This window comes from Manis pentadactyla, chromosome 3 (assembly GCF_030020395.1).
Source record: "Manis pentadactyla isolate mManPen7 chromosome 3, mManPen7.hap1, whole genome shotgun sequence".
Classification (NCBI taxonomy): domain Eukaryota; kingdom Metazoa; phylum Chordata; class Mammalia; order Pholidota; family Manidae; genus Manis; species Manis pentadactyla.
This window is the reverse complement of record NC_080021.1, coordinates 173631558-173656863: the sequence shown is the minus strand read 5'-3', so window position 1 is coordinate 173656863 and position 25306 is coordinate 173631558. Positions and strand designations below refer to the sequence as shown.

At 38.9% G+C, this 25306-nt stretch overlaps 1 protein-coding gene across 6 annotated transcripts in view; it reads right to left on the bottom strand.

The window, feature by feature from the left end:
* The window catches only part of FOCAD (focadhesin), a 274352-nt gene that overhangs the window by 64379 nt on the left and 184667 nt on the right, over nt 1–25306 (bottom strand). For all 6 annotated transcript variants that reach the window (XR_005025293.2, XR_005025296.2, XR_005025295.2 and 3 more), the window contains 3 exons: nt 12315–12403; nt 9159–9203; nt 2427–2535 (listed from right to left, as the gene is read on the bottom strand). Coding sequence is in view for 3 of the 6 variants with exons in the window: in XM_057498735.1 (XP_057354718.1) it covers nt 2427–2535; nt 9159–9203; nt 12315–12403 (243 nt within the window). In the remaining 3 variants the exon portion in view is untranslated. The remainder of the gene's footprint in view (nt 1–2426; nt 2536–9158; nt 9204–12314; nt 12404–25306) is intronic.

Genomic DNA, 25306 nt, shown 5'->3' with positions numbered 1-25306 from the left:
AAATGTGAAATGATCATAGGAAAAAAAAGAAAAAAACTAAACATTATTTTTAGATCCAGGGCATAACCCCCTTCTGTATTAAAAAGTGAAGTGCTATTATCAAAAAGTAAACTTCACCTACCAGGACTAGAGGAGATAGATAAATATTTGACAAATACACGTGCCCCGACAGGAGTAAGATTTACCTTTTATACAAGACTTAGCAGAAATGAGAGGATGGGGCACTCTAATAAATAGAACAAATCTGAGAGCTCTTCCGAGCTTACTTTCACCATATACTTATCGTTCAAGAATCATCAAAACATTTGCCTTGCTAATTAGGTATGAAAGCATACAAGATCTTCAGTTTGGAAAACAAGAGGAAAGAGATTTCAAAAACAAAATGTAACTCATTAAAAAGAGAACTTGGTTTTAAAAATCATTCATGACCACAGGTGTTAAAAGCATTTGTTGACTCACATGGTAACATTCAGGTGGTGCAACTATAAAGGTCAATGCAGAGTAAGTATCCTTGAAATTAATTCCTTGAATTAAAGAAGGTCTTATTATGATCTTTAGTTGTTGGACATACGTCGACTGGAATGAAGTTTAAACTTCAACATTAATCAAATATAAAGGTCTTGCGTTTGTATTGGGTTAATACCCAAGGGCAAGGTCATCAAGAATAAAAGAAAAGTCCCATCTTTGGGTGTGTGGCTTCTCAATATTTTATGTACTATGTGTTATAGTGTAGAACAAAAGGGTGGGGGAATAAAGAATAAGACTGCCTGAAACTCAAACTCTGGGCTAGATCCTGATTTATTACTAGGGCCAATTACCTGTGCAACTGGTAGTCTGACATAATAAACACCAAAGTGAAGGGATCCTAGAAAGGCACATTAACATTTTAGATCGTAGATATCTATGTAGCATGTTGCCTCTGCTAAAGTTTTCCAAGGCTCTTTCATGTACATGAAATATTTCCTCCAAAAATGTTTCATCTTTCTCATCATTTAGTAAGATTCTGGTTTTAAAGTTAAAATTTCACTTGGCAACTACCTACATTTTTATCCATCAAACAATAATCCATTTGCCTCTTTCCTTTCCCACCTGCATTTATAGCTCTTGCTCCATGGCACCTATTCTCTTACTTACTGGTAAGAGCACCCCATGGGGATTCCCTCTAATCTGAAGCTGGGTTAAATGAACAATCAAGCTACCCATTTTGCCCTGCCCAGGGTGTGGGCATGGGACCCACAGGACTCTGGCTCTTAAATGAGTGATGCAAGGATGGTAAACAACTAGAATGGATCTGTTCCAGGGGATGGTCTGCTGAGATTGGTTCCCAGTACCTGTGCCTGGACTCTCTCAAGCTGCTTTGGTTCCTGTTGTTCCCCAAACCTGATTTTAAGCTTTGCCTTCAACTCCATGGGCTTCCAGATTCCTTATCCATTTAGTTCCTTTTTTATTTAAATGAAACTTGGTTTCTTTGCTTGCACCCAAAAGACCCCGCCATGAAGAAATAGTACACATGGCCCATAAGCCACTCTGAGGGAACAGAGATAGACTGAATGACTTTGAATCAAGTCCAGTTTTTGCAGCAAGAAGTGAAGAAGTATATGCTGATGCTGACAATAACGGTTACTATTACTGAGGGCTCAGCATCTACCAGTCATTGTACTTTCCAAGTAGTAATTCATTTACTCCTTACAATAATCCTACCTGATAAGTATCATTATCCCCTTTTTATAGATGGGGTAACAAGCTCTGAAAGAGGAAAAGGTACCGACATTAGGCTATAGAGCTAGTAAGGGTTTAAATATAAGACTCTCCTACTTATGTTTTTTAACCACTTGGGTATATTGTCTCCAGATAATGACAGTTACTAGATAATGGGGCTTAAAAGAATAAATCCATGACTTTTTATTTTGACAGATATGAATTATCTGAAAAAGTACATTGGAAATGAACATTGGCCAGCACACCACATGTTTAATTAAGAAATAAATGCCTTGCAAAAATGAATAGGCACTTTGCCATTGACATCTACAATTAAAATGCCAAGTACAATTTTTTCTCAGTCAGTAAACACTGCTTATTTATCATTTTTTGACAGCATTGTTCACTTTCAGTAAGCCTAGTTAACCTCCTCAGATTGGTTACCATTGATGTAATCATAAGAAGACAACCCCTGTTGCAGAAAATTGGTACCTTCAAATGGAAATGACCACTTAACTGTGATGGAGAAAACACAACAGAAAAGCAGCGGAGAGAAGTGTCTTTGCGAACACTAAGGCTCACAGTGGAAAGGCCCAGAAGGAGCAGAACTTGGCGCTGCAATCACAGACTCTTAACCTCATAAACTCAGGGCCAGGCTGAAAGACACTTCTCAGCTTTCAAAGGTCACACAACCAAGGCCCAACTGGTTCAAATCACCCTTAACTCACCTCCAGGACCCCCTCTGAGTCTGAGGAGAGGCCGGCTTCATGTCTGGATACGACAACAGCAAGGCTGCTTAAGGCTAACAGCGCGTTGCCTTTGACCACTGGACTGTCTCTGTTTAAAAAGAAAAAAATTCCGAGAGGATTTCAGGGCATTAACCAGAAGAAGAGAAGGCGCTATTATAGGGAGGGCAGAGGAGGTCAAAAAGCACTTCGCTCCTTCACAGGCCTCATAGGCGCAGGTCTGTTCCCTGATGCCCACAGCTTCTTCCCTTCTGACCCCGCTGCTGATTCTTAACTCTTCTTACCCATATATGGTCATTACACTTTTCTGTAACTCAAAAATCCAGCTCCAATTTCAAGTTCTTTCTTCCTAAAATTCTTACTTCATCATTTGACATTACATTTCCTGAGCTACCTTCTTCTGTGTCATCTTTGGCTAATATAAATGTATTCATTCATTCTGAACACACAATCAAGGAGTTATGTGAAGAAGCCCAGCAGAACAGAATCGGCCTCTGGCTTTTCTAAAGCGCTGGTGTGTGGAACCAGCTTCTCGTGAAGCACTTGAGACAGCATCCATTACTCGCAACTGGACACACTGGGAGCTTTCCTCAGTCATTATTATCCTCCCTTTCTTTCTCTTATTTGTTGGAGCCAGCGACCTTAAAGTCAGTTTGTGATAAAACTGAGACCCTAGATAAGATGCAAAAAAATGGCCTGTGTCTAGACTATTTAGACTGAGCGCTGCCCTTTTATATCATTCAAATAGTTGTCTAACATTAGCTAAAAAATCTTAAGTTTGACTTCTAAATTCGGTATCAAGAAAACTGAACCTTTTTAATGTATTTACCACTTGAAGATGCAGATTTAATATTATTCCATAATTCCAAAGTGATCTTATAGAATAAAATCCCAAATGGGACACTGAAGAGATACCCTTGGCTTGCCAACTCTGTCAACACAGAACTCACGCAATAGAGTACCCATGCCATCTATTAGTTTGGGAGTCAGTCCTATAATTGTGGGTTCTCACACCTATGGAGAATGTTTCTCAAAACCTGGACTTCCACCCTGAACCTGAATCATGTCACATCCACAAACTACTCCCTGTTTACCTCAGTGCAGGAAAACAACATATATGTGGGCTGAGGAGGACTCCTAGCCTTGCTCCCTGTGTGAGCCTAGTATCTCTAGTCCCAGGCCAAAGTCATGACTGAACCTGTGAGTCAGTAGGTATTAAAAGTGTTATTGTATGGGATTTATTCCAGGGATGCAAGGATGGTACAATATTCATAAATTCAAAAAATGTCATAAACCACATTAACAAAAGGAGGATAAAACCACACGATCATCTCAATGAATTTTGTCAAATGCTGTAAAAGCATTTGACAAAATTCAACATCCATTCATGATAAAAACACTCAACAAGATGGGTATAGAGGGCAAGTACCTCAACATTATACAGGCCATATATGACAAAACCACAGCCAAGATCATACATAATAGCGAAAAGCTGAAGACTTTTCCTCTAAGAACAGGAAGATAACAAGGATGCCCACTCTCACCACTTTTATTCAACACAGCACTTAGAGGTCCTAGCCATGGCAATCAGACAACACAAAGAGGTAAAAAGCATCCAAACTGGTAAGGACAAAGTTAAACTGTCACTGTTTGCACATGACATGATATTATACATAGGAAGCCCTAAAGCTCCACCAAAAGACTACTAGAACTAGTAACTGAATTCAGCAAAGTTGCAGGATACAAAATTAATACACAGAAATCTGTTGCATTCCTATGCACTAACAATGAACTAGCCGAAAGACATCAGGAAAGCAATTCCATTTACAACTGCATCAAAAAGAATAAAATACCTAGGAATAAACCTAACCAAGGATGTGAAAGACCTACACTCTGCACACTACAAGAGAAACTAAAGAAGACACCAAAAAATGGAAATCCCATGCTCATGGATAGGAAGAATTAATGTTGTCAAAATGGCGATCCTGCCCAAAGTATTTTACAGATTCACTGCAATCCCTATCAAAACACCAACAGCATTCTTCAATGAACTAGACAAGTTGTTCTAAAATTCATATGGAACCACAAAAGACCCTGAATAACCAAAGCAATCCTGAGAAGGAAGAATAAAGCTGGGGGAACTATGCTCCCCAACTTCAAGCTCTACTACAAAGCCTCAGTAATCAAGATAATTTGTTACAGCCACAAGAACAGACTCATAGATCAGTGGAAGAGAGTAGAGAGCCCAGATATAAACCCAAGCAAATATGGTCAATTAATATACGATAAAGGAGCCATGGATATACAATGGGGTAATGACAGCCTCTTCAACAACTAGTGTTGGCAAAACTGGACAGCTACATGTAACAGATGAAATTGGATTATTGTCTAACTCCATACACAAAAGTAAACTCAAAATGGATCAAAGACCTGAATGTAAGTCATGAAACTATAACAAACTCTTAGAAGAAAACATGGGCCAAAATCTCTTGAATATAAACAGGAGCAACTTTTTCCTGATCGCATCTCCTCAGGCAAGGGAAACAAAAGCAAAAATGAATAAATGGGACTACATCAAACTAAAAAGCTTCTGTACAGCAAAGGACACCATCGGAAGAACAAAGAGGCATCCTACAGTATGGGAGAATATATTTGTATATGACATATCTGACAGGGGGTTAACATTCAAAATATATAAAGAACTCACATGCCTCAACACCCAAAAAGCAAATAACCTGATTAAAAAATGGACAGAAGATATGAACAATTCACCAAAGAAGAAATTCAGATGGCCAGAAGGCATGTGAAAAGATGTTCTACACTGCTAATTATCAGGGAAATGCAAATTAAAACCACAATGAGATATCACCTCACACCTGTTAGGATGGCCAACATCTAAAAGACAAGGAACAACAAATGCTGGCAAGGATGCAGAGAAAGAGGAACCCTCCTACACTGTTCGTGGGACTGTAAATTGGCAGTACGGAAGTTCCTCAAAAAACTAAAAACAGAAATACCATTTGACCCAGTAATTCCACTCCTAGAAATTTACCCAAAGAAAACAATCCCTGATTTGAAAAGATATATGTGCACCTATGTTTACTGCTGCCATGTCTGCAATAGCTAAGATACGGAAGTAATTTAAGTGTCCATCAATAGATGAATGGATTAAGAAGATGTAGTACATATACACAATGGAATATTATTTTACCATAAAAAGAACTCCTCCCATTTGCAACATGGATGGATCTAGATGGTATTATGCTCAGTGACATAAGCCAGGCAGAGAAAGACAAATACCATGTGATTTCACTTATTTGTGTAATAAAAAAACAAAGCAAAATAGAAAGAACAAAATGGCAGCAGACTCAAAGACACTGAAAAGTGACTAGCAGGAGGGGAGCTGTTGAACCACTGTAATGTACATTTGATTAAAAAAAAGAAAAGCGTTCTTGCATTTTTGCTTCCGTTTGGTAAGATTAACTCAGGACTTGGCATTATCAAGTTCTTCCCTCTATCTACCCATCTATTCTCTGCTCCCTTCTCTCCCAATTTGTGGTGGTTAAGCTCAGTGATGGCTTGACTCTGTACTTATTTGGTCATTCTGTTCACCCCTCCTTAACTGCATCCTCTATGAGGCCTGCCATAAATTGATAAGACAAAGACATTTATATTGGGGGATGGAGTGGGGAGGAGAAAACAGGAAGGGAGACTTGAGGTCTAAACAGATGACTTCAACCTAGGTTTTGCTACTTTTGCAGTGAGCATTATTGAGAACTCATACAGCTAATAGTGAAATACCAGGAAGCGAGGCAAGACCTGGGGATTCCTAGGTGCCCTAGCCATAAAATCATTTACCAAAACCAAAAGGAAATCTTTCATTTCTAATGTTATCTCTTTCCTTTAGGTGAGAATATCCTGAAGCCAGTCCTGCTACAAAATGGTCATGAATCCCTAAAGTCAGATGAAAATTAGTTCTGCATTCTCAGTGATCTAAGAATTAGATCCTCAGTTTTTATCACCCTGCAGAAAAACTTAGTTGATCACCAGAAATTGGATATCAATTCTTCTAAAAGAAGGATATTAGATGATATGACATAAGAAGTATCTTTTTAACCCAGAAATTATGAGAGAATTTAGTCTCAATTGTAAAACATCACCCAAAACGATTTTCCTCCAAAGTCACTGGTCTTGACATTATTGAGCATGTATTGTTCTTGTAAAATGGAAAAAAATGTCTTTAAAGCCACTAGTTATTTAGGTTTGTAGACCTCTGCCTACAAACTAAATGTGTATTTGGACATTAATCTCTGAATAGAAAAAACTAGTTAGTCCACAGTGCCCTCAGGCATGCTTAGGCCATGCTATACATTTCACAAAGGAACCATGACTAGTTCTTGATCGTCTTTGCATTCCCTACCTGCTTAGCACAGTGACTTATGGAGAGAAAACAATACATACTTAGTGAAACAAATTAAAGGAGGAACTGGCCAGGTGAGAATCTGCAATTGGTTCAGAAAAACCTCATCACCCTGTTGATCAAATAACTGTCCCCTACCAGTTGTAACTAATTTGCATAATAACATGTCAGCATCAGCACAGTATTTACCTAGGCAACACCACTGACATTTTAATTAAATTGTCCTTTGAAACAAACTGATGTCATTAACCTAATTAAAAATCACAAGGAAGGATGAACTACAGTGATGCTTTCTTAGGGACAAACTACTGCATTACATATTAGTAAAGAGACCCAATCCTTCCAGGATTTTTATCTTCAGTTTCAAATCTATTTAATTAATAACAATGAAAATAAACTTACATCAATCATCAGGTATTATCTGGGCTCTGATTCTCCCTTAGCCCTATCATGGATGTTTAAAAATGCTCTCAAATAAGCGTATCAGTCTAATCCTATGACTGGTGTTTTGCTTCCTGCATTTAACTTCCCACTCAGAACAAAGTCCGACACTATCCCAAACCAGCCTGTGGCAGCCCTGGTCCAAAGAAGAGAGGGCAGCAGAGTGGATTTTTTTCCCCTGCTCTATCATTAATCTGCCTCTGGACCTTCAATATGTCCTGTTCACTTGTTGTCATGCTAATATTGTCAGGATTGCTTTAATGAGGTAAAGTCTACAGAACACTTTGTAATTTTGGGTGAAAAGTTAACACCATAAGAATATGAATTAGTTTTACTCTGTACCTCTGAGAATGTGAACACAGTCTTCTTAGTCATGAAAGGATGCTTTGCAAATATGAAGATTAAAATCTTGTTGAAATAAAACTTTAGAATGGAACTATGCAAAAGCTACCAGGAGGCAAAAGTAGTTTGTTTCCATAGAAGGCTGCTAGTTTTTTCAGCATTCAAGATTTTTGTTTCAAATGTCAGAGCACTGTTTTTAACAGGATATAAGCAGACTACCTAATAGAACAAACTGAAAGGTAAAGGTCAAAGCGACCCTCACCTCAACCCCACACCTCCTCCCCTCTGCTGTGCAGTTGAGTGCTCTCCCACTCATCTGCAATTCACCAACTAGATAAGCAGTCACAAATGAGTCCCTATCAAAGCCTCTCTGTACTTTAGTTTTCATTTTGTCAAAAGATATGTCAACAGATATTTCCCAGTGCCTCCCACAGAACTGAGTGGAAGGGAGGATTACCACTTCTGTTTCCCTTTATTCAGAAGGCACGAGGCTGAGTAGTGATCACGTACTGAGATCAGACTTCACAGTTAAGTGCCTGTTCAAGAAATTGCTGGTAGAAGCTAACTCTAAGGTACATCATGTTTTTGTTTTTAAAGCCAAAACCTACTTAGTATAGAAAGTTCTGGGACATGATAGGGATAAACTATACTGCAATTACATATTTCTAGATGATATGGACTTCCAATATACATGAAATCCTCTAGGTCAAAGGTATATCTATGCTATTTTGTGGCTATGAAGAGGGAAGTCAAACAGAAATGGCAGCAGCCAGAGGTGATATTATAAGGGAGAAGAGTTTATTACTGACATGAAACTTATTGCCAGGAACAATTATTCAGCTTGTTAACACAGGAACCTGGAAGAGACTGTTCAAGCAAGTTCATCAGGGTATAATTTTTCAGTGAGAGTTGGCTTAAGATAAATAAAAAGCCTTGAGGAAGTAATAATATTCAAGGTATATTTTTAAAACAACCATAAGGATATGACTGAAATTGCCTTTTTACTGGGTCTTCACATTAACGTACAGTGTTAAAAAAATTCATTTGAAGATTTCCTGGATCCAATGACACAAAGGGAATGAAAGGAAGTATTACTCTGATTTACTTGCTAGCTCACAGTTGAGATTTAATAATCTATTTGCAGAACCCACATAATTCACATTAGCAAGGATTTCTCCCCACTGCTCAGAACTCAAATAGAATCCTTTAAATCTAAGTCAAAGCACAGGGCATCCTGTTAGGTGAACAAGAAACAACCTCAGTGACTCTTGATGTAAAAGTTAGGTGTTTGTACTGGTTCCTCTGCATTTTCACAATGTAGTAAGAAATAACAGGCCATGTAGTAAGAAATAACATGAGAGAAGACAACAACTGGTATTTCTAAATATGGTTGAAAAGTCCTTTAAAATTCTTAAAGTAATGAAATACCCTAAAAGATATTTTAGAGTATGTACCTGTCAGAAGAAAAATGTTTACAGAAAATTTTTGGTAAGAAAATAAATGGATCTTACTTGGCAGCTGCCTTAGTGATCTCATCAGTTAGCATGTCTCGGACCCTGCAACAAAGATGGAAAATAGGTATGAGAGTTTTTATCAGAGCAAGAACCCAATCTGTTTGCTTACTCATCAATTAATAAGAACCACTGGCAATGACTCCAGACCTTAAAAGTATGTACATAGAAATTTAGTGTAAGGTGAAAGAACTGCATTATGGGATTTACTTCAAAGAGAGTTTCATCTTCTGATTTCTTAGGTCACTTACTGGAGACAGAGTTGGTGAACGTACCTGAGGGCTGTACAGGCAGTGCTGTAATGTTGTCACCTCTTAACCTGAGCAGTGGGTTTACAAGTGTCCTTTATATTACTCTCTGCTGTAATGTTTGTGTGCCATATCCCCCTTTCGTCCCCACCTCAAATTCAAATGTTGAAATCTTAACTCCCAATGTACGGTATTTGGAGGTGGGGCCGTTGGGAAGTCATGAGGGTGGAGCCCTCCTGAATGGGATTAGTGCCCTTAGTGGGAGAGACACCAGAAAGCTGGCTTTCTCTCTCTGCTCTCCACCACGTGAAGGAAAACACAAGGAGAAGGAGGTCATCTGCAAACTAGGAAGCAGGCCCTCACCAGCACTGATGGGCTGGCACCTTCACCTTGGTTTCCCAGCCTGCAGAACTGTGAGAAATAAACTTCTGTTGTTTAAACGTCCAGTCGATGGCATTTTTGTTATAGCAGCCAAAACTAAGACATTCGCTTTTTTTTGCACAAGAGCTCACTGAAAAAATAATTTACTATTTTCAAATTGTAGATAATGGAATAGTCATTATGTATGTATAGAATACAGAATTTAACATTGGTTATAAAAATCACTCTGAAGCTAAAAGAAAATAATTACACTGTGGATCTGAAGGAAGGTATGCTCAATTCAAATATTCATAGAATAAAACTTTTTTTTTCAATGTAAGTGCATTGAGATAATGTCTGCCAAATTTACATTTTAAAGAGCAAATCATAGACATTTTCACTATACTTTGAGTTCCATAAATTCAAAGTTTTTATAAAGCTTTTGCAAATACAAATTATACTTCATTCATAAATATTTTCATTTGAAATACAATAAAATCTTGGCTGTCAGCACTCTCTGAGTATGAGTCATTGTCAAGTTTTTCAGATAGTTGCACTGTTCCTACAGATTTTAAACTTGTATTTTATAGAACTATTTGACAATACATTTCTGTAAAATGTATGGTCCAACCTCAGTCTTCCTAAATGGAGTGCAGTGCATTCAATGTACACACTAGGACAGCCTGCCTGTACTTCTATGCAGGGCCAGCCCTTCCATTTGTGGACTCGTTTCCTCCTCTTACCCACTTCCTTCTCTCTGCTGCATCACCAATTTTTCCTTCTCTACTTGTATTACTCCCCATAGCATGTGAACATGCTATAATGCCTATCATCTGAAAGAGGAAAAAGCCCTCTACTGTTGCCCCATTCACTGCTTCTCATACATCAGACGCATTTAGAAGAGTAGCTGGTACTAAGATGGCTCTTGTTCACCTCCCTTCACTCTCTCTACACCCTTCTGCAACCTGGCTTTTGTCCCTACAGCTCCACCAAAACAGCCCCCATCATGGTCACCAATGACTTAAAAGAGGCCAAATCTAATTCCCACTTCTCACTCTCCATCTTCTGCAGCCTCACAGCAGAAACATTTATGAATAAAATCAAGTAACCTTTGAACTTGATTTGACACAACTAGTTGCTCCTTTCTTGAAACATTTTTCTAGGCTTTGAAGATTCCATTCTCTCTTGGTTTTCTCCTGCCGTCACTGATCACTAATTTTCCATGTGCTTTTTGTTGGTTTCCTCTCCATTTTCCCCACTTCTTAACGCTGAAGTGCTCCACAGCACAGTCCTCTGACCTTTACCATCTTTATCTATCCTCACTCGCTCCTTAGGTGGCCTCATCCAACATCATGATTTTAATGCAGTTGATAGGCTGATGATTCCCAAATTTATATTTCCAGTCCTGGCCTCACCCCTGACCTCTAGACTCATAACAGACAACAACCTACTTGATATCCCCAGCTGGAGGTCTGATTAGGTGCCTCAAACTTAGCAAGTCCCAAACCTGATGCCTACATTACGCAGACCTGCTTTTCTATAGTCTTCCCCTTCGTAGTAAATGGGAACTCTGTACTTGCCATCATTCAGAGTCAAAACCTTTGAGTTATCCTTGACTTCCGTCTTTCTCAGATCCTTCATTCCATATATCTCTGTATATTTTGGAAAGTATAGCCAATATACCACCTCCACCCATTTTCAGAAGATGGTATTAAAACTATATATAAAAGATAATAATAAATAGGAAGCAAAATCAAAATTCTTAACCTCTCATCTTAAATTCAGTGTCATAACGTTTTAAACTACACTGCTGTTTTAAAAACAAATCTTGAAATGTAACTTAAAATTAAATACACACACAGCTTCTGTGTTTCTATATATGCCAATTGTCATTAAATAAATATCTAAAAATCAAGTAACCTTTGAACTGATTTTTAGATTAAAGAAACCTGTGGCTGCAGGTAAAGCTATTTGGATTCTGGTCACTTTACCTAGACTTAGGCTGCTGCTACATGAACCTGACAAGTTATTCTTCCCAACCCATGTAACAATTTAAATTGATTTGAATGTGCCAGCATTTACATTTTTCTAGATAATACCGTGGGAGTCCACTAGGAGGCGTCTGCCAAAGAAATCAAAGCCCCGACATGGTAAAGTTCTAATACTGGAGAGTCCTCAGGAGGGGGGCCGCAGGGGAATGGAAGGGTATTCCTTGACTAAATGTGAGTTAGGAAGATAATGAATAGAGTGGGAAGAAGAGAATTTTTCACTCAAAAGCATATAAAATAATCAGTTACAGAGGAAAAAGGAAAAAACAAGCCATTTCCACACTGTTTTAGGAAAAAAATAAAAACAAGTAAACTGTGGATAAAGCTCTCCTTCTTATGCCTGGGGAGGGGGTGGAAAACATCTCTCTCAGATCTTCAGTCTTTTCCCCTTCAAGCTCACACAGAAGTTAAAATTCCCAATTAATGCCTTTAAAGTGATCAGTTTCTCCCTCATAGCTCATTCCCAGACAAGCGGAGAGCTGCAGAGTCCATCCCCTTACCAGAGCCAGGCTGTGCTTTTCTTGTACTGCACCTCCCCAGGCTCTTCTTTTCCATGCTTTAACTGCAACTCCAGCTCGCCTATTCTTCCCTGGGAAAAACATGGCATAAATCAGCATGCAAGTTCCGGGGCCAAATTTATCTTAAAGTTTCTTTGGAAACCACTTCTATCATAGACATATCCTTTCCCAATTGGCCTGAAGTGTTCCTGATAGGATATTAGATTAGGAAAGAGGATGTGTGAGGAGATAATTATATCACTGCTCAGGTATTTCTACATTCACCAAAGAAGTATATCCTGGAGAAGCTGTGTGTTTGGCAAATTTGGTGCAGAGCACTTCGTTTTGGATTATCTGTTAAAAGCAGATTTGAAGACCATAGGTCCCATTCAAAAAAATCACCATGATCTGTGTCAGCAGCTAATATTTTTAACTGATGCTTTACCAACACCAGGGTCTGGGCTCCAGTATTATAACAAAATGGTAGAAGATGAGGTAAGTATATAATACTTTAGATTCAGGTACTATATATTATAACAAAACTTACTCTCCAATAGCTCACATTACATTTCTATTTCTGGAGTGAACTTAAAAAATGTAATTTTCAACTCTACCATGTAATAAAAATATAGCTAATATCATCCCTTTAAGACCAAGGCCTTTAAATATTTATTATCCTTTCTATTGTTTTACACTCAGGATTATTTTGGTCAGATGCTTTCCCTTCTGGTCTATCACCAATTACATGACTTAAATGCAATTAAAATACTGGTTTATTGATGAATCTAAATTGGCCAAGATCTTAGATGTGTGTTATGTTACTGAGTAATACTACGCTGTTTTCAGAGTGTCTGTGCAGCTTAAGTTCTCAATTAGCAGTAAATAAGAATTCTAGTTACTTCACATCCTCGCCAACATTTGAAATTGTCAGACTTTTAACCATTATCATTCTGGTAGGTGTGAAATGATGTTCATTCTGGTTCTAATTTTCATTTCACTGTTTACAAGTGAGATTGAGCATCTTTTAAAATATTTATTGATTTTGGATTTCCTATTCCAGCCATTTTTCTACTGGTTGTCTTTTCTTTACTGATTTTAGAATTCTAAAGTATGTTTTGCAGAAGAAAAGTCTCTCTCTCTACTCCAGAGAAGGAAGCAATATAGCTTGATGGGTTAAGGATGTGGGCCCTGGAATCAGAATGCCTTGATCCAATACCATTACCACGTACTTGCTGTGTAAATTTGGGAAGGTGCTTCACCTCTCTAAGCTTCAGTTTTCTCATTGGTAAAATGTAGCTAACCACTATCTCATGGCTTTAGAGCATCATATTACATCATGTGGAAAGTGTCTACCTAAGTACAGGGCCTGATAATAATAGCTGCCATCACCAGGTTTGTTGTCAATAACAACAAAAAATTCCACCTCCCCTTATAATCTCCTTTTGAAATAATCTTTTGTGAATATATGTAAATCCTCCTTGAAAAAATTCATATTTTAATCTCATAGAGTAAAGGGCTCCCAAGAATGTAACATCCAACTGTACAGTTGCACATCCTTCTATGTCTCGCATCTGCTCCGGTTACTAGCCTGTGAGCTTACTGAAGGCAAGGATTGTTTATCAGTCTAAGAAGTCCTTGCATTTAGGACAATGACCAGGACACAATGGCCTGGGGCCCACTAGTTCAAGCTCTTTGAGAATTCTATTCACATCCTTCGTAGTTTCTGTTTACTTCAATCATATCCATGTCCGTCTCCATGTTTTTAAAGATAGGATCCTGGCCCTTTCATTCTCTATCTCTTGGAGCAAGGTATCAGACATGGTCAAACTGGCAGGACATTGGAATTAATATTTAACATTCATATTGGCCTCCTAGGAGGGTAGGCAAAAGGTAAAGTAATTTTTATTGGCTGCCTGTTAATTATGCTTCTTAAATTATTCCCCTTTTCTTTTAAAACATTTACTTTTCATAATGCTTTTCCAAAAAATATAAGAAATAGGAATTAAAAGGTTAAATTTTGCTTAAAAATAAAACAAAAAAGCTAGTATAGTGTATCCTCATGAGAAGGCCTAATTTTCTATTCTCCCCTGTACCCATAAAGCAGTACAACTATTCAACTGTGACTAAGTAAATTTCTTATTTTTTCTTTCTCAGAGTCTCTCAATCCCCTCCTCTGGAATCTCTAACCCCTTCCACCAGGCCACATTAGGCTATGCATTCAGATCCACCTTGCCTTCCCGATTCTCTGCCTACTGGAAATAGTGATCAGTGGCATTCGGCTCAGTCACCTCTGCTTTTGGTTAACAGCTGTGGTTAAGGCGGGAGCTCTAAATGGGAGAGACAAGGCTGCAAGGATCACCTCAATTGGAATTTTTTGATTCCCTGTAGATTCCAGTTATTAATCTATCTATCTCTCTTGCTTTTTAAAATTCTCCAGCCTATATAACCAAGAGCTTCCTGATTACAGTGAGCAATTGACCTAGCTCCAAATGTACACATTTAAATCCAGCCCTTACAAATGTTCAGAGAATAATTTATTGGGGGCTGCAATTCCTGATTCTGGTTTTGATTTCAGATTATTCTGCAGCTAGCTGAACAAATTAGGAGACAAATGTCTGCAGTCAGCCTGCTTTAACTGTCTGCTTTTTGAGGTCATATTCACAATCCTAAGGGCCCTTACCATCCTCAGCACCCCACAAGGGCAGCAAGGTAAACATGGGTGTAGAGAGCTCCTTGCCAAAATGGGCTCTGAGCTGTGCAGCAACTTATGTCTGCATGTTTCATCTTAACAGGAAGAAATATAAAAACCTCCCCATGTCAACCACATTGATATACTTATAACTCAAAATCCCATGTTCTTGATGGAAAACTTAAAGCTGGAAGCAGATGCCTAAGCAAAAGCCACTGGTAGTGTTCAAATTTCAAACTTACTCACATCATAATCAACCTCCAGGTGCTAATGAAGAATGTGCCTTTTAGCGTGTCTCCTAGGCTTAAATGAATGAAACGTGCCTCCTCTAAATGATCCACTAGCTCAATGCTAGAAAACACGTCTTGCACCAGATGAAAGTAAATATAACTCCTATGCAAGAAAAATATCCTCCAGGACAGCAGTTCTTGATATAGACAAGGAGTGAGGCAATGCTTTAATTCTTCCAAGATACCATAAATTCTATGAGTGTGTAGGCTCACTTTAAAAACTTCTCGAACTGTTAGGCATCACTGGACTTTTAAATAATAGTGATAACCTAAAAAAAATTGCTGTACTTTTTATTATAGTCTATACTTTGAATTTCACTTGTTTGTCACCACTTTTCAGTGGAACTGGACCAATAGAAATCCAAAGTGAACAGATTCTGAATGATAAATAAACAAAGATGCCTACTAGCATCTACAACACAGCAGAAAGGCAGAATAACTGACCTTCATTACTAAAAATACTCAGCTGAATTTTCATAAATAGATTCATCTTTTAAAATATTAAACCAATTTGCATTATTTGTTGTTATAACTGATGATGATGTCGGGGAAAACACACAACACAGAGGGAAAGGCTGAGGCTCTGCCATCAAACAGATCTGGGTCACGTTCCAGTTCGTTCATTTACAGACTGTTGGGAATTCTACGCTGCTTGCTTTGCTCTCCTAGCTAACGGAGCTTCCCCACCAAAAGCCCATTATATGTGGGGTTAAACACCCACTTCAAAGGGTTTCTGCAAAGATGAACTGAAATAATATACATTAAGGGTTGGACACACACTAGATATTCAATAATAATAGCTCTTATTATAAATAATAAGCATGAAGGTTTTTTTCCTAACAATTCCAAGTCATCTGCCTGAGTTATACCATGATTCTCTTTGATTTAGACTTCCTTAAGCTAAGAGCTAAATAAAAATCTCAGTTCATTCTGCAGAAGAAGTTACTCTAGCCTTCCCAGGGAGCCTGTAGTACTTTGTACATCCTCTATTAAAGCATCAAAGATGTACTGGAATTGCTGGTGGACACTGGTTTCCCACACTGGACTGGGAGCTCATTGACAGGAAGGGGTACTTGGTTCCACTTGGTATCCTACACCCTGGCACAGGGGCCTGGCCAGTAAAAAGTGCTCCATAAATGTTTGGAAAGGGAAAACACTGCAAAATTATGTAGAGAAAAATTAATGCGAGAAAAAAATGCATAGTTTCTCTTGTAATCTCACTTTTATTGAATTAAAGCTATAATTGGTTAAGGACATGTATGAGTAATGCATTCATTCACTCATATATCTATCAAAACTGAGTGCCCAGATGCTGTTGGGGATAAAAAATATGTAAGCTGGAGAGGGGCAGAAGATGGCGGCGTGAGTAGAGCAGCGGAAATCTCCTCCAAAAACAACATATATCTATGAAAATATAACAAAGACAACCCTTCCTAGAATAAAGACCAGAGGACACAGGACAATATCCAGACCACATCCGCACCTGAGAGAACCCAGCGCCTCGCGAAGGGGGTAAGATACAAGCCCCGGCCCGGCGGGAGCCGAGCGCCCCTGCCCCCAGCTCCCGGCGGGAGAAGAATAGGCAGAACGGGAGGGAGACGGAGCCCAGCACTGCCGAACACCCAGCCCCAGCCATCCGGGCCAGAGTGCAGGGCCCTCGATACTGGGAAAACAGGGCAGCAAGAACAGTGAGCGGGCAATGGAGGCCGGGTGTCGGAGGACATAAGAAAAGTGCGCGACCATTTTTTTTTTTTGCTTTTTTGCTGTTTTGTTTTGGCGAGCGCTTTTTGGAAGTCTTAAAGGGATAGGGACCCCAATACTAAGGAAACAGGGCAGAAAGACCGGTGAGCAGAGGCCTGAGGCTGGCACCGGAGAATAAAGAAAAACGAACGACCACCTTTTTTTTTTTAATTTAAAAAAATTTTTTTTTTTTTTTTTTTTGGTGGTCGTTGTTTTGGCGGGTGCTTTTTGGAAGTCTTAAAGGGGCAGGGCGGGACACTTAATCCAGAGGTAGGGAATCCAGGGATCTCTCCGCACCCTAACCCCTGGGCTGCAGGGAGCAGGGAGGCCCCTTACGGAGATAAATAGCCTCCCAGCCGCTCCTGCTCCAACGTGACTCCACCACTTTGGAGTAGCTGCCCGAGCCAGGCCACGCCCACAGCAACAGCGGAGATTAACTCCATAGCAGCGGGGCAGGAAGCAGAAACCCTGTCTGCGCGCAGCTGCCCAGCACAAGCCACTAGAGGCCGCTGTTCTCCCAGGAGAGGAGGGCCACAAACCAACAAGAAAGGAAGTCCTTCCAGCCATTACTCGTCCCAGTTCTGCAGACTATTCCTATCACCATGAAAAGGCAAAGCTACAGGCAGAAAAAGATCACAGAGACAACACCAGAGAAGGAGACTGACCTAACCAGTCTTCCTGAAAAAGAATTCAAAATAAGAATCATAAACATGCTGACAGAGATGCAGAGAAATACGCAAGAGAAATGGGATGAAGTCCGGAAGGAGATCACAGATGCCAGAAAGGAGATCGCAGAAATGAAACAAACTCTGGAAGGGTTTATAAGGAGAATGGATAGAATGCAAGAGGCCATTGATGGAATTGAAATCAGAGAACAGGAACGCATAGAAGCTGACATAGAGAGAGACAAAAGGATCTTCAGGAATGAAACAATATTAAGAGAACTGTGTGACCAATCCAAAAGGAACAATATCCGTATTATAGGGGTCCCAGAAGAAGAAGAGAGAGGAAAAGAGATGGAAAGTATCTTAGAAGAAATAATTGCTGAAAACTTCCCCACACTGGGGGAGGAAGTAATCGAACAGACCACGGAAATACACAGAACCCCCAACAGAAAGGATCCAAGAAGGACAACAACAAGACACATAATAATTAAAATGGCAAAGATCAAGGACAAGGAAAGAGTTTTAAAGGCAGGTAGAGAGAAAAAGGTCACCTATAAAGGGAAACCCATCAGGCTAACGTCAGATTTCTCAACAGAAACCCTACAGGACAGAAGAGAATGGCATGATATATTTAATACAATGAAACAGAAGGGCCTTGAACCAAGGATACTGTATCCAGCACGACTATCATTCAATTATGATGGTGGGATTAAACAATTCCCAGACAAAAAAAAGCTGAGGGAATTTGCTTTCCACAAACCACCTCTACAGAACATCTTACAGGGACTGCTCTAGATGGGAGCACTCCTAGAAAGAGCACAGCACAAAACACCCAACATATGAAGAATCAAGGAGGAGGAACAAGAAGGGAGGGAAGAAAAGAATCTCCAGACAGTGTATATAACAGCTCAATAAGCGAGCTAAGTTAGGCAGTAAGATACTAAAGAGGCTAACCTTGAACCTTTGGTAACCACGAATTTAAAGCCTGCAATGGCAATAAGTACATATCTTTCAATAGTCACCCTAAATGTTAATGGGTTGAATGCACCAATCAAAAGACACAGAGTAACAGAATGGATAAAAAAGCAAGACCCATCTATATGCTGCTTACAAGAAACTCACCTCAAACCCAAAGACAGGTACAGACTAAAAGTCAAGGGATGGAAAAACATATTTCAAGCAAACAACAGTGACAAGAAAGCAGGGGTTGCAGTACTAATATCAGACAAAATAGACTTCAAAACAAAGAAAGTAACAAGAGATAGAGAAGGACACTACATAATGATAAAGGGCTCAGTCAAACAAGAGGATATAACCATTCTAAATATATATACACCCAACACAGGAGCAACAGCATAAGTGAAACAAATACTAACAGAACTAAAGGGGGATATAGACTGCAATGCATTCATTCTAGGAGACTTCAACACACCACTCACCCCAAAGGATAGATCCACTGGGCAGAAAATAAGCAAGGACACGGAAGCACTGAACAACACAGTAGAGCAGATGGACCTAATAGACATCTATAGAACTCTACATCCAAAAGCAGCGAGATATACATTCTTCTCAAGTGCACATGGAACATTCTCCAGAATAGACCACATACTAGGCCACAAAAAGAGCCTCAGAAAATTCCAAAAGATTGAAATCCTACCAACCAACTTTTCAGACCACAAAGGCATAAAACTACAAATAAACTGTACAAAGAAAGCAAAGAGGCTCACAAACACATGGAGGCTTAACAACACGCTCCTAAATAATCAATGGATCAATGACCAAATCAAAATGGAGATCCAGCAATATATGGAAACAAATGACAACAACAACACTAAGCCCCAACTTCTGTGGGACACAGCAAAAGCAGTCTTAAGAGGAAAGTATATAGCAATCCAAGCATATTTAAAAAAGGAAGAGCAATCCCAAATGAATGGTCTAATGTCACAATTATCGAAATTGGAAAAACAAGAACAGATGAGGCCTAAGGTCAGCAGAAGGAGGGACATAATAAAGATCAGAGAAGAAATAAATAAAATTGAGAAGAATAAAACAATAGCAAAAATCAATGAAACCAAGAGCTGGTTGTTTGAGAAAATAAACAAAATAGATAAGCCTCTAGCCAGACTTATTAAGAAGAAAAGAGAGTCAACACAAATAAACAGTATCAGAAACGAGAAAGGAAAAATCACGACGGACCCCACGGAAATGCAAAGAATTATTGGAGACTACTATGAAAACCTATATGCTAACAAGCTGGGAAACCTAGGAGAAATGGACAACTTCCTAGAAAAATACAACCTTCCAAGATTGACCCAGGAAGAAACAGAAAATCTAAACAGACCAATTACCAGCAACGAAATTGAAGAGGTAATCAAAAAACTACCAAAGAACAAAACCCCCGGGCCAGATGGATTTACCTCGGAATTTTATCAGACATACAGGGAACACATAATACCCATTCTCCTTAAAGTTTTCCAAAAAATAGAGGAGGAGGGGATACTCCCAAACTCATTCTATGAAGCTAACATCACCCTAACACCAAAACCAGGCAAAGACCCCACCAAAAAAGAAAACTACAGACCAATACCCCTGATGAACGTAGATGCAAAAATACTCAACAAAATATTAGCAAACCGAATTCAAAAATACATCAAAAGGATCATACACCATGACCAAGTGGGATTCATCCCAGGGATGCAAGGATGGTACAACATTCAAAAGTCCATCAACATCATCCACCACATCAACAAAAAGAAAGACAAAAAAAACATGATCATCTCCATAGATGCTGAAAAAGCATTTGACAAAGTTCAACATCCATTCATGTTAAAAACTCTCAGCAAAATGGGAATAGAGGGCAAGTACCTCAACATAATAAAGGCCATCTATGCTAAACCCACAGCCAACATTATATTGAACAGCGAGAAGCTGAAAGCATTTCCGCTGAGATCGGGAACTAGACAGGGATGCCCACTCTCTCCACTGTTATTTAACATAGTACTGGAGGTCCTTGCCATGGCAATCAGACAAGATAAAGAAATACAAGGAATCCAGATTGGTAAAGAAGACGTTAAACTGTCACTATTTGCAGATGACATGATACTGTACATAAAAAACCCTAAAGACTCCACCCCAAAACTACTAGAACTGATATCGGAATACAGCAAAGTTGCAGGATACAAAATCAACACACAGAAATCTGTGCCTTTCCTATATACTAACAACGAACCAACAGAAAGAGAAATCAGGAAAACAACTCCATTCACAATTGCATCAAAAAAAATAAAATACCTAGGAATAAACTTAACCAAAGAAGTGAAAGACTTATACTCTGAAAACTACAAGTCACTCTTAAGAGAAATTAAAGGGGACACTAACAGATGGAAACTCATCCCATGCTCGTGGCTACAAAGAATTAATATCGTCAAAATAGCCATCCTGCCCAAAGCAATATACAGATTTGATGCAATCCCTATGAAACTATCAGCAACATTCTTCAATGAACTGGAACAAATAATTCAAAAATTCATATGGAAACACCAAAGACCCCGAATAGCCAAAGCAATCCTGAGAAAGAAGAATAAAGTAGGGGGGATCTCACTCCCCAACTTCAAGCTCTACTATAAAGCCATAGTAATCAAGACAATTTGGTACTGGCACAAGAGCAGAGCCACAGACCAATGGAACAGACTAGAGAATCCAGACATTAACCCAGACATATATGGTCAATTAATATTTTATAAAGGAGCCATGGACATACAATGGCAAAATGACAGTCTCTTCAACAGGTGGTGCTGGCAAAACTGGACAGCTACATGTAGGAGAATGAAACTGGACCATTGTCTAACCCCATATACAAAAGTAAACTCAAAATGATCAAAGACCTGAATGTAAGCCATGAAACCATTAAACTCTTGGAAGAAAACATAGGCAAAAACCTCTTAGACATAAACATGAGTGACCTCTTCTTGAACATATCTCCCCGGGCAAGGAAAACAACAGCAAAAATGAACAAGTGGGACTATATTAAACTGAAAAGCTTCTGTACAGCAAAAGACACCATCAATAGAACAAAAAGGATCCCTACAGTATGGGAGAATATATTTGAAAATGACACATCCGATAAAGGCTTGACATCCAGAATATATAAAGAGCTCACATGCCTCAACAAACAAAAAACAAATAACCCAATTAAAAAATGGGCAGAGGAACTGAACAGACAGTTCTCCATAAAACAAATACAGATGGCCAACAGACACATGAAAAGATGCTCCACATCGCTAATTATCAGAGAAATGCAAATTAAAACTACAATGAGGTATCACCTCACACCAGTAAGGATGGCTGCCATCCAAAAGACAAACAACAACAAATGTTGGCGAGGCTGTGGAGAAAGGGGAACCCTCCTACACTGCTGGTGGGAATGTAAGTTAGTTCAACCACTGTGGAAAGCAGTATGGAGGTACATCAAAATGCTCAAAACAGACTTACCATTTGACCCAGGAATTCCACTCCTAGGAATTTACCCTAAGAACACAGCAATCAAGTTTGAGAAAGACAGATGCACCCCTATGTTTATCGCAGCACTATTTACAATAGCCAAGAATTGGAAGCAACCTAAATGTCCATCGATAGATGAATGGATAAAGAAGATGTGGTACATATACACAATGGAATACTACTCAGCCATAAGAAAAGGGCAAATCCAATCATTTGCAGCAACATGGATGGAGCTGGAGGGTATTATGCTCAGTGAAACAAGCCAAGCGGAGAAAGAGAAATACCAAATGATTTCACTTATCTGTGGAATATAAGAACAAAGGAAAAACTGAAGGAACAAAACAGCACCAGAATCACAGAACTCAAGAATGGACTAACAGGTACCAAAGGGAAAGCGACTGGGGAGGATGGGTGGGTAGGGAGGGATAAGGGGGGGGAGAAGTAGGGGGGTATTAAGATTAACATGCATGGGGGGGTAGGAGAAAAGGGAGGGCTGTACAACACAGAGAAGGCAAGTAGTGATTCTACAACATTTTGCTATGCTGATGGACAGTGACTGTAAAGGGGTTTATAGGGGAGACCTGGTATAGGGGAGAGCCTAGTAAACATAATATTCGTCATGTAAGTGTAGATTAGTGATACCAAAAAAAAAAAAAAAAAAAAAAAAAAAAGGGCAGTTCCTGTGTGGTAACCTCCAATGAGTTCTACACAAGGGTATAAAGGGCATATAAAAGTGTAGGCAAAGGGTCTGTTTGCGTCTATACAGAAGATCAAAGCCTAATTGGGCTACCCCGAAAATGAACTAAGATACGATATGAAAGAGAACTTCCAACATCAGCACTCTCTGGAAGACTCATGCCAGAAGATGATCATCAAAAAACCCCAACAAAGATCCACGCACTGCTACAGCTGTAGATGCACTCATCCCACCAGCTCCTGGACTTGCCATGGGAATGAGGAAGGAGATATCTAAGCTGGCCTGTGCATACAGTAAAACAACAAATTTGACTGGATCTATACTGTTGGAACTCAACCAAGAATTAGGAGAAGTGCAAATTGTAGCGCTCCAAAATCTTACAACTACAGACTATTTACTGTTAAAAGAACATAAGGGATGTGAACATTCCCCAGGAATGGGTTGTTTTAATTTGTCTGATTTCTCTCAGACTGTTCAAGTTCAGTTGGACAATATCCACCATATCATAGATAAGTTTTCACAAATGCCTAAGGTGCCTAACTGGTTTTCTTGGTTTCACTGGAGATGGCTGGTAATTACAGATATGCTTTGGTTACGTAACTATACTCCTATTATGTTAATGTGTGTGCGCAATTTAATTAGTAGTTTAAAACCTGTACATGCTGAAGTTACTCTACAAGAAGATATGTCAAAGAAATAATCAATCTTCCCATGTTTTCTTCCGCCTGCTACTTCTATAGCTTTTCTTCTTCCTTCCTAATTACAACCCTTAAATAGAATTCATGCCTCATATCAAAGTTACTGAGTATCATAATTCTTCCAAGTGGTAAAGATACCTCAAGACAAATGCTGGGCATAGAAGCCACAGGGCATAAATATGCAAAGAAGTAAAAAGCTAACCTTTTCAAACAGTAAGGCTTCTCTCTCACTTACCAACTTTACGTTTCCCTGTATGGCCCCGGAAGATGACTGGTTAGCCAGAGACGGGTAAGATTCCTCAAGGGAGGAACAACCTAAGACAGGCACAGTCGCAGGGGGGCCATCAGGTGAGAAATTGGGGATCAACAGAGGTGAGGCTTAGAACCCCACCCCCCCTGTTCTGAGAGAAATCTTCTGCATACGTGGATGTTTTATTGCCCTTGTCTAGCTTGGATTTACACATAGTCTACAGGCACACACCTGATCATCTACATTTGCTCTCTTACAACACTAAACTATGTTTTCTACCTTTATCTTGTATCTACCTACCACTTCAGCATTTTATTAAAAATAATAATAATAGAGAAATGTGGTATCCACATATAAATCAAGTATAAAAACCAAATGAGTATTCATATTTGAACTGTTTATAGTTAATAATGCATGAGCAAAACCGAAAGTTTCTGTGATGACTGCCCTTGTACTGTTCACTATGTAACTTATTCATTATGTAAGAATTTGTTCTACATGTAAGAACTTGTTTGTTATGCCTCAGAAGATTGGAGACTGACGAAAATTAGGCTTGGGGTGTATTAATGATTGTGCATTGAGCATTGACTCCCCTATACAGAATTTTATTGTCGTTAACAACCATTTGATCAATAAATATGAGAGATGCCCTCACAAAAAATAAATAAATAAATTTTAAGAAATAAATAAATAAATAAAAAAGTACAGACTTCCAATGGTAAAATAAATAAGTAACCGGGATGTAATGTATAGCATAAGGAATATAGTCAAGATATTTTAACAGCTTGGTAGGGGGATAGCTGGAACCTAGAATTATGTATATAAATGTTTTATCACTGTGTTGTACACTTGAAACTAATGTAATGTAATACTGTGCGTCAACTACCCTTCAATAAAAAATTATTAAAAAAAAAATATGTAAGCTAAGAAAATAATGATTTCAAGGGAACAGCTTTAAAATGTGGGTTACAGAGTAGTTTGGGGTGACATCTAAAACGTTGTTGCTCAGAGTTGCCCGAGTGTGGATAGATAAACTAATTGCATTAAAATTGCCTGGCAGCTTGGTAAACATGGAGATTCCTTGTCCCTTACTCAGGTCTAATGAATGAGAATCTCTGAAGATGCATCAGTACTTTGTAAATTCTAGGTTCCATGAGGTATGTTGCAGTAAGGTTTTACGATGAGAACACAATGCTCAGATGCTTAGTCATTCCTTCCCCCATCTCCCCAACTCCCCATCTTTTAAGACAGCTGTTACCTTTAATCATAACACATTTCCTGACACTCTATGCAAATTTCATTCTGGACCATAAATTACTTTTCTGATCATCCTTAAAAATAAATTTTAAGCTAGGAAAAAGGATTCGGCTGTTTACTTATATTCCCAAACTGATGAAAAATTATTTCTAATTTTAAAAATGCACAAACTACAACTTATAATATGATTAGAGTAAATGAAAATCAAA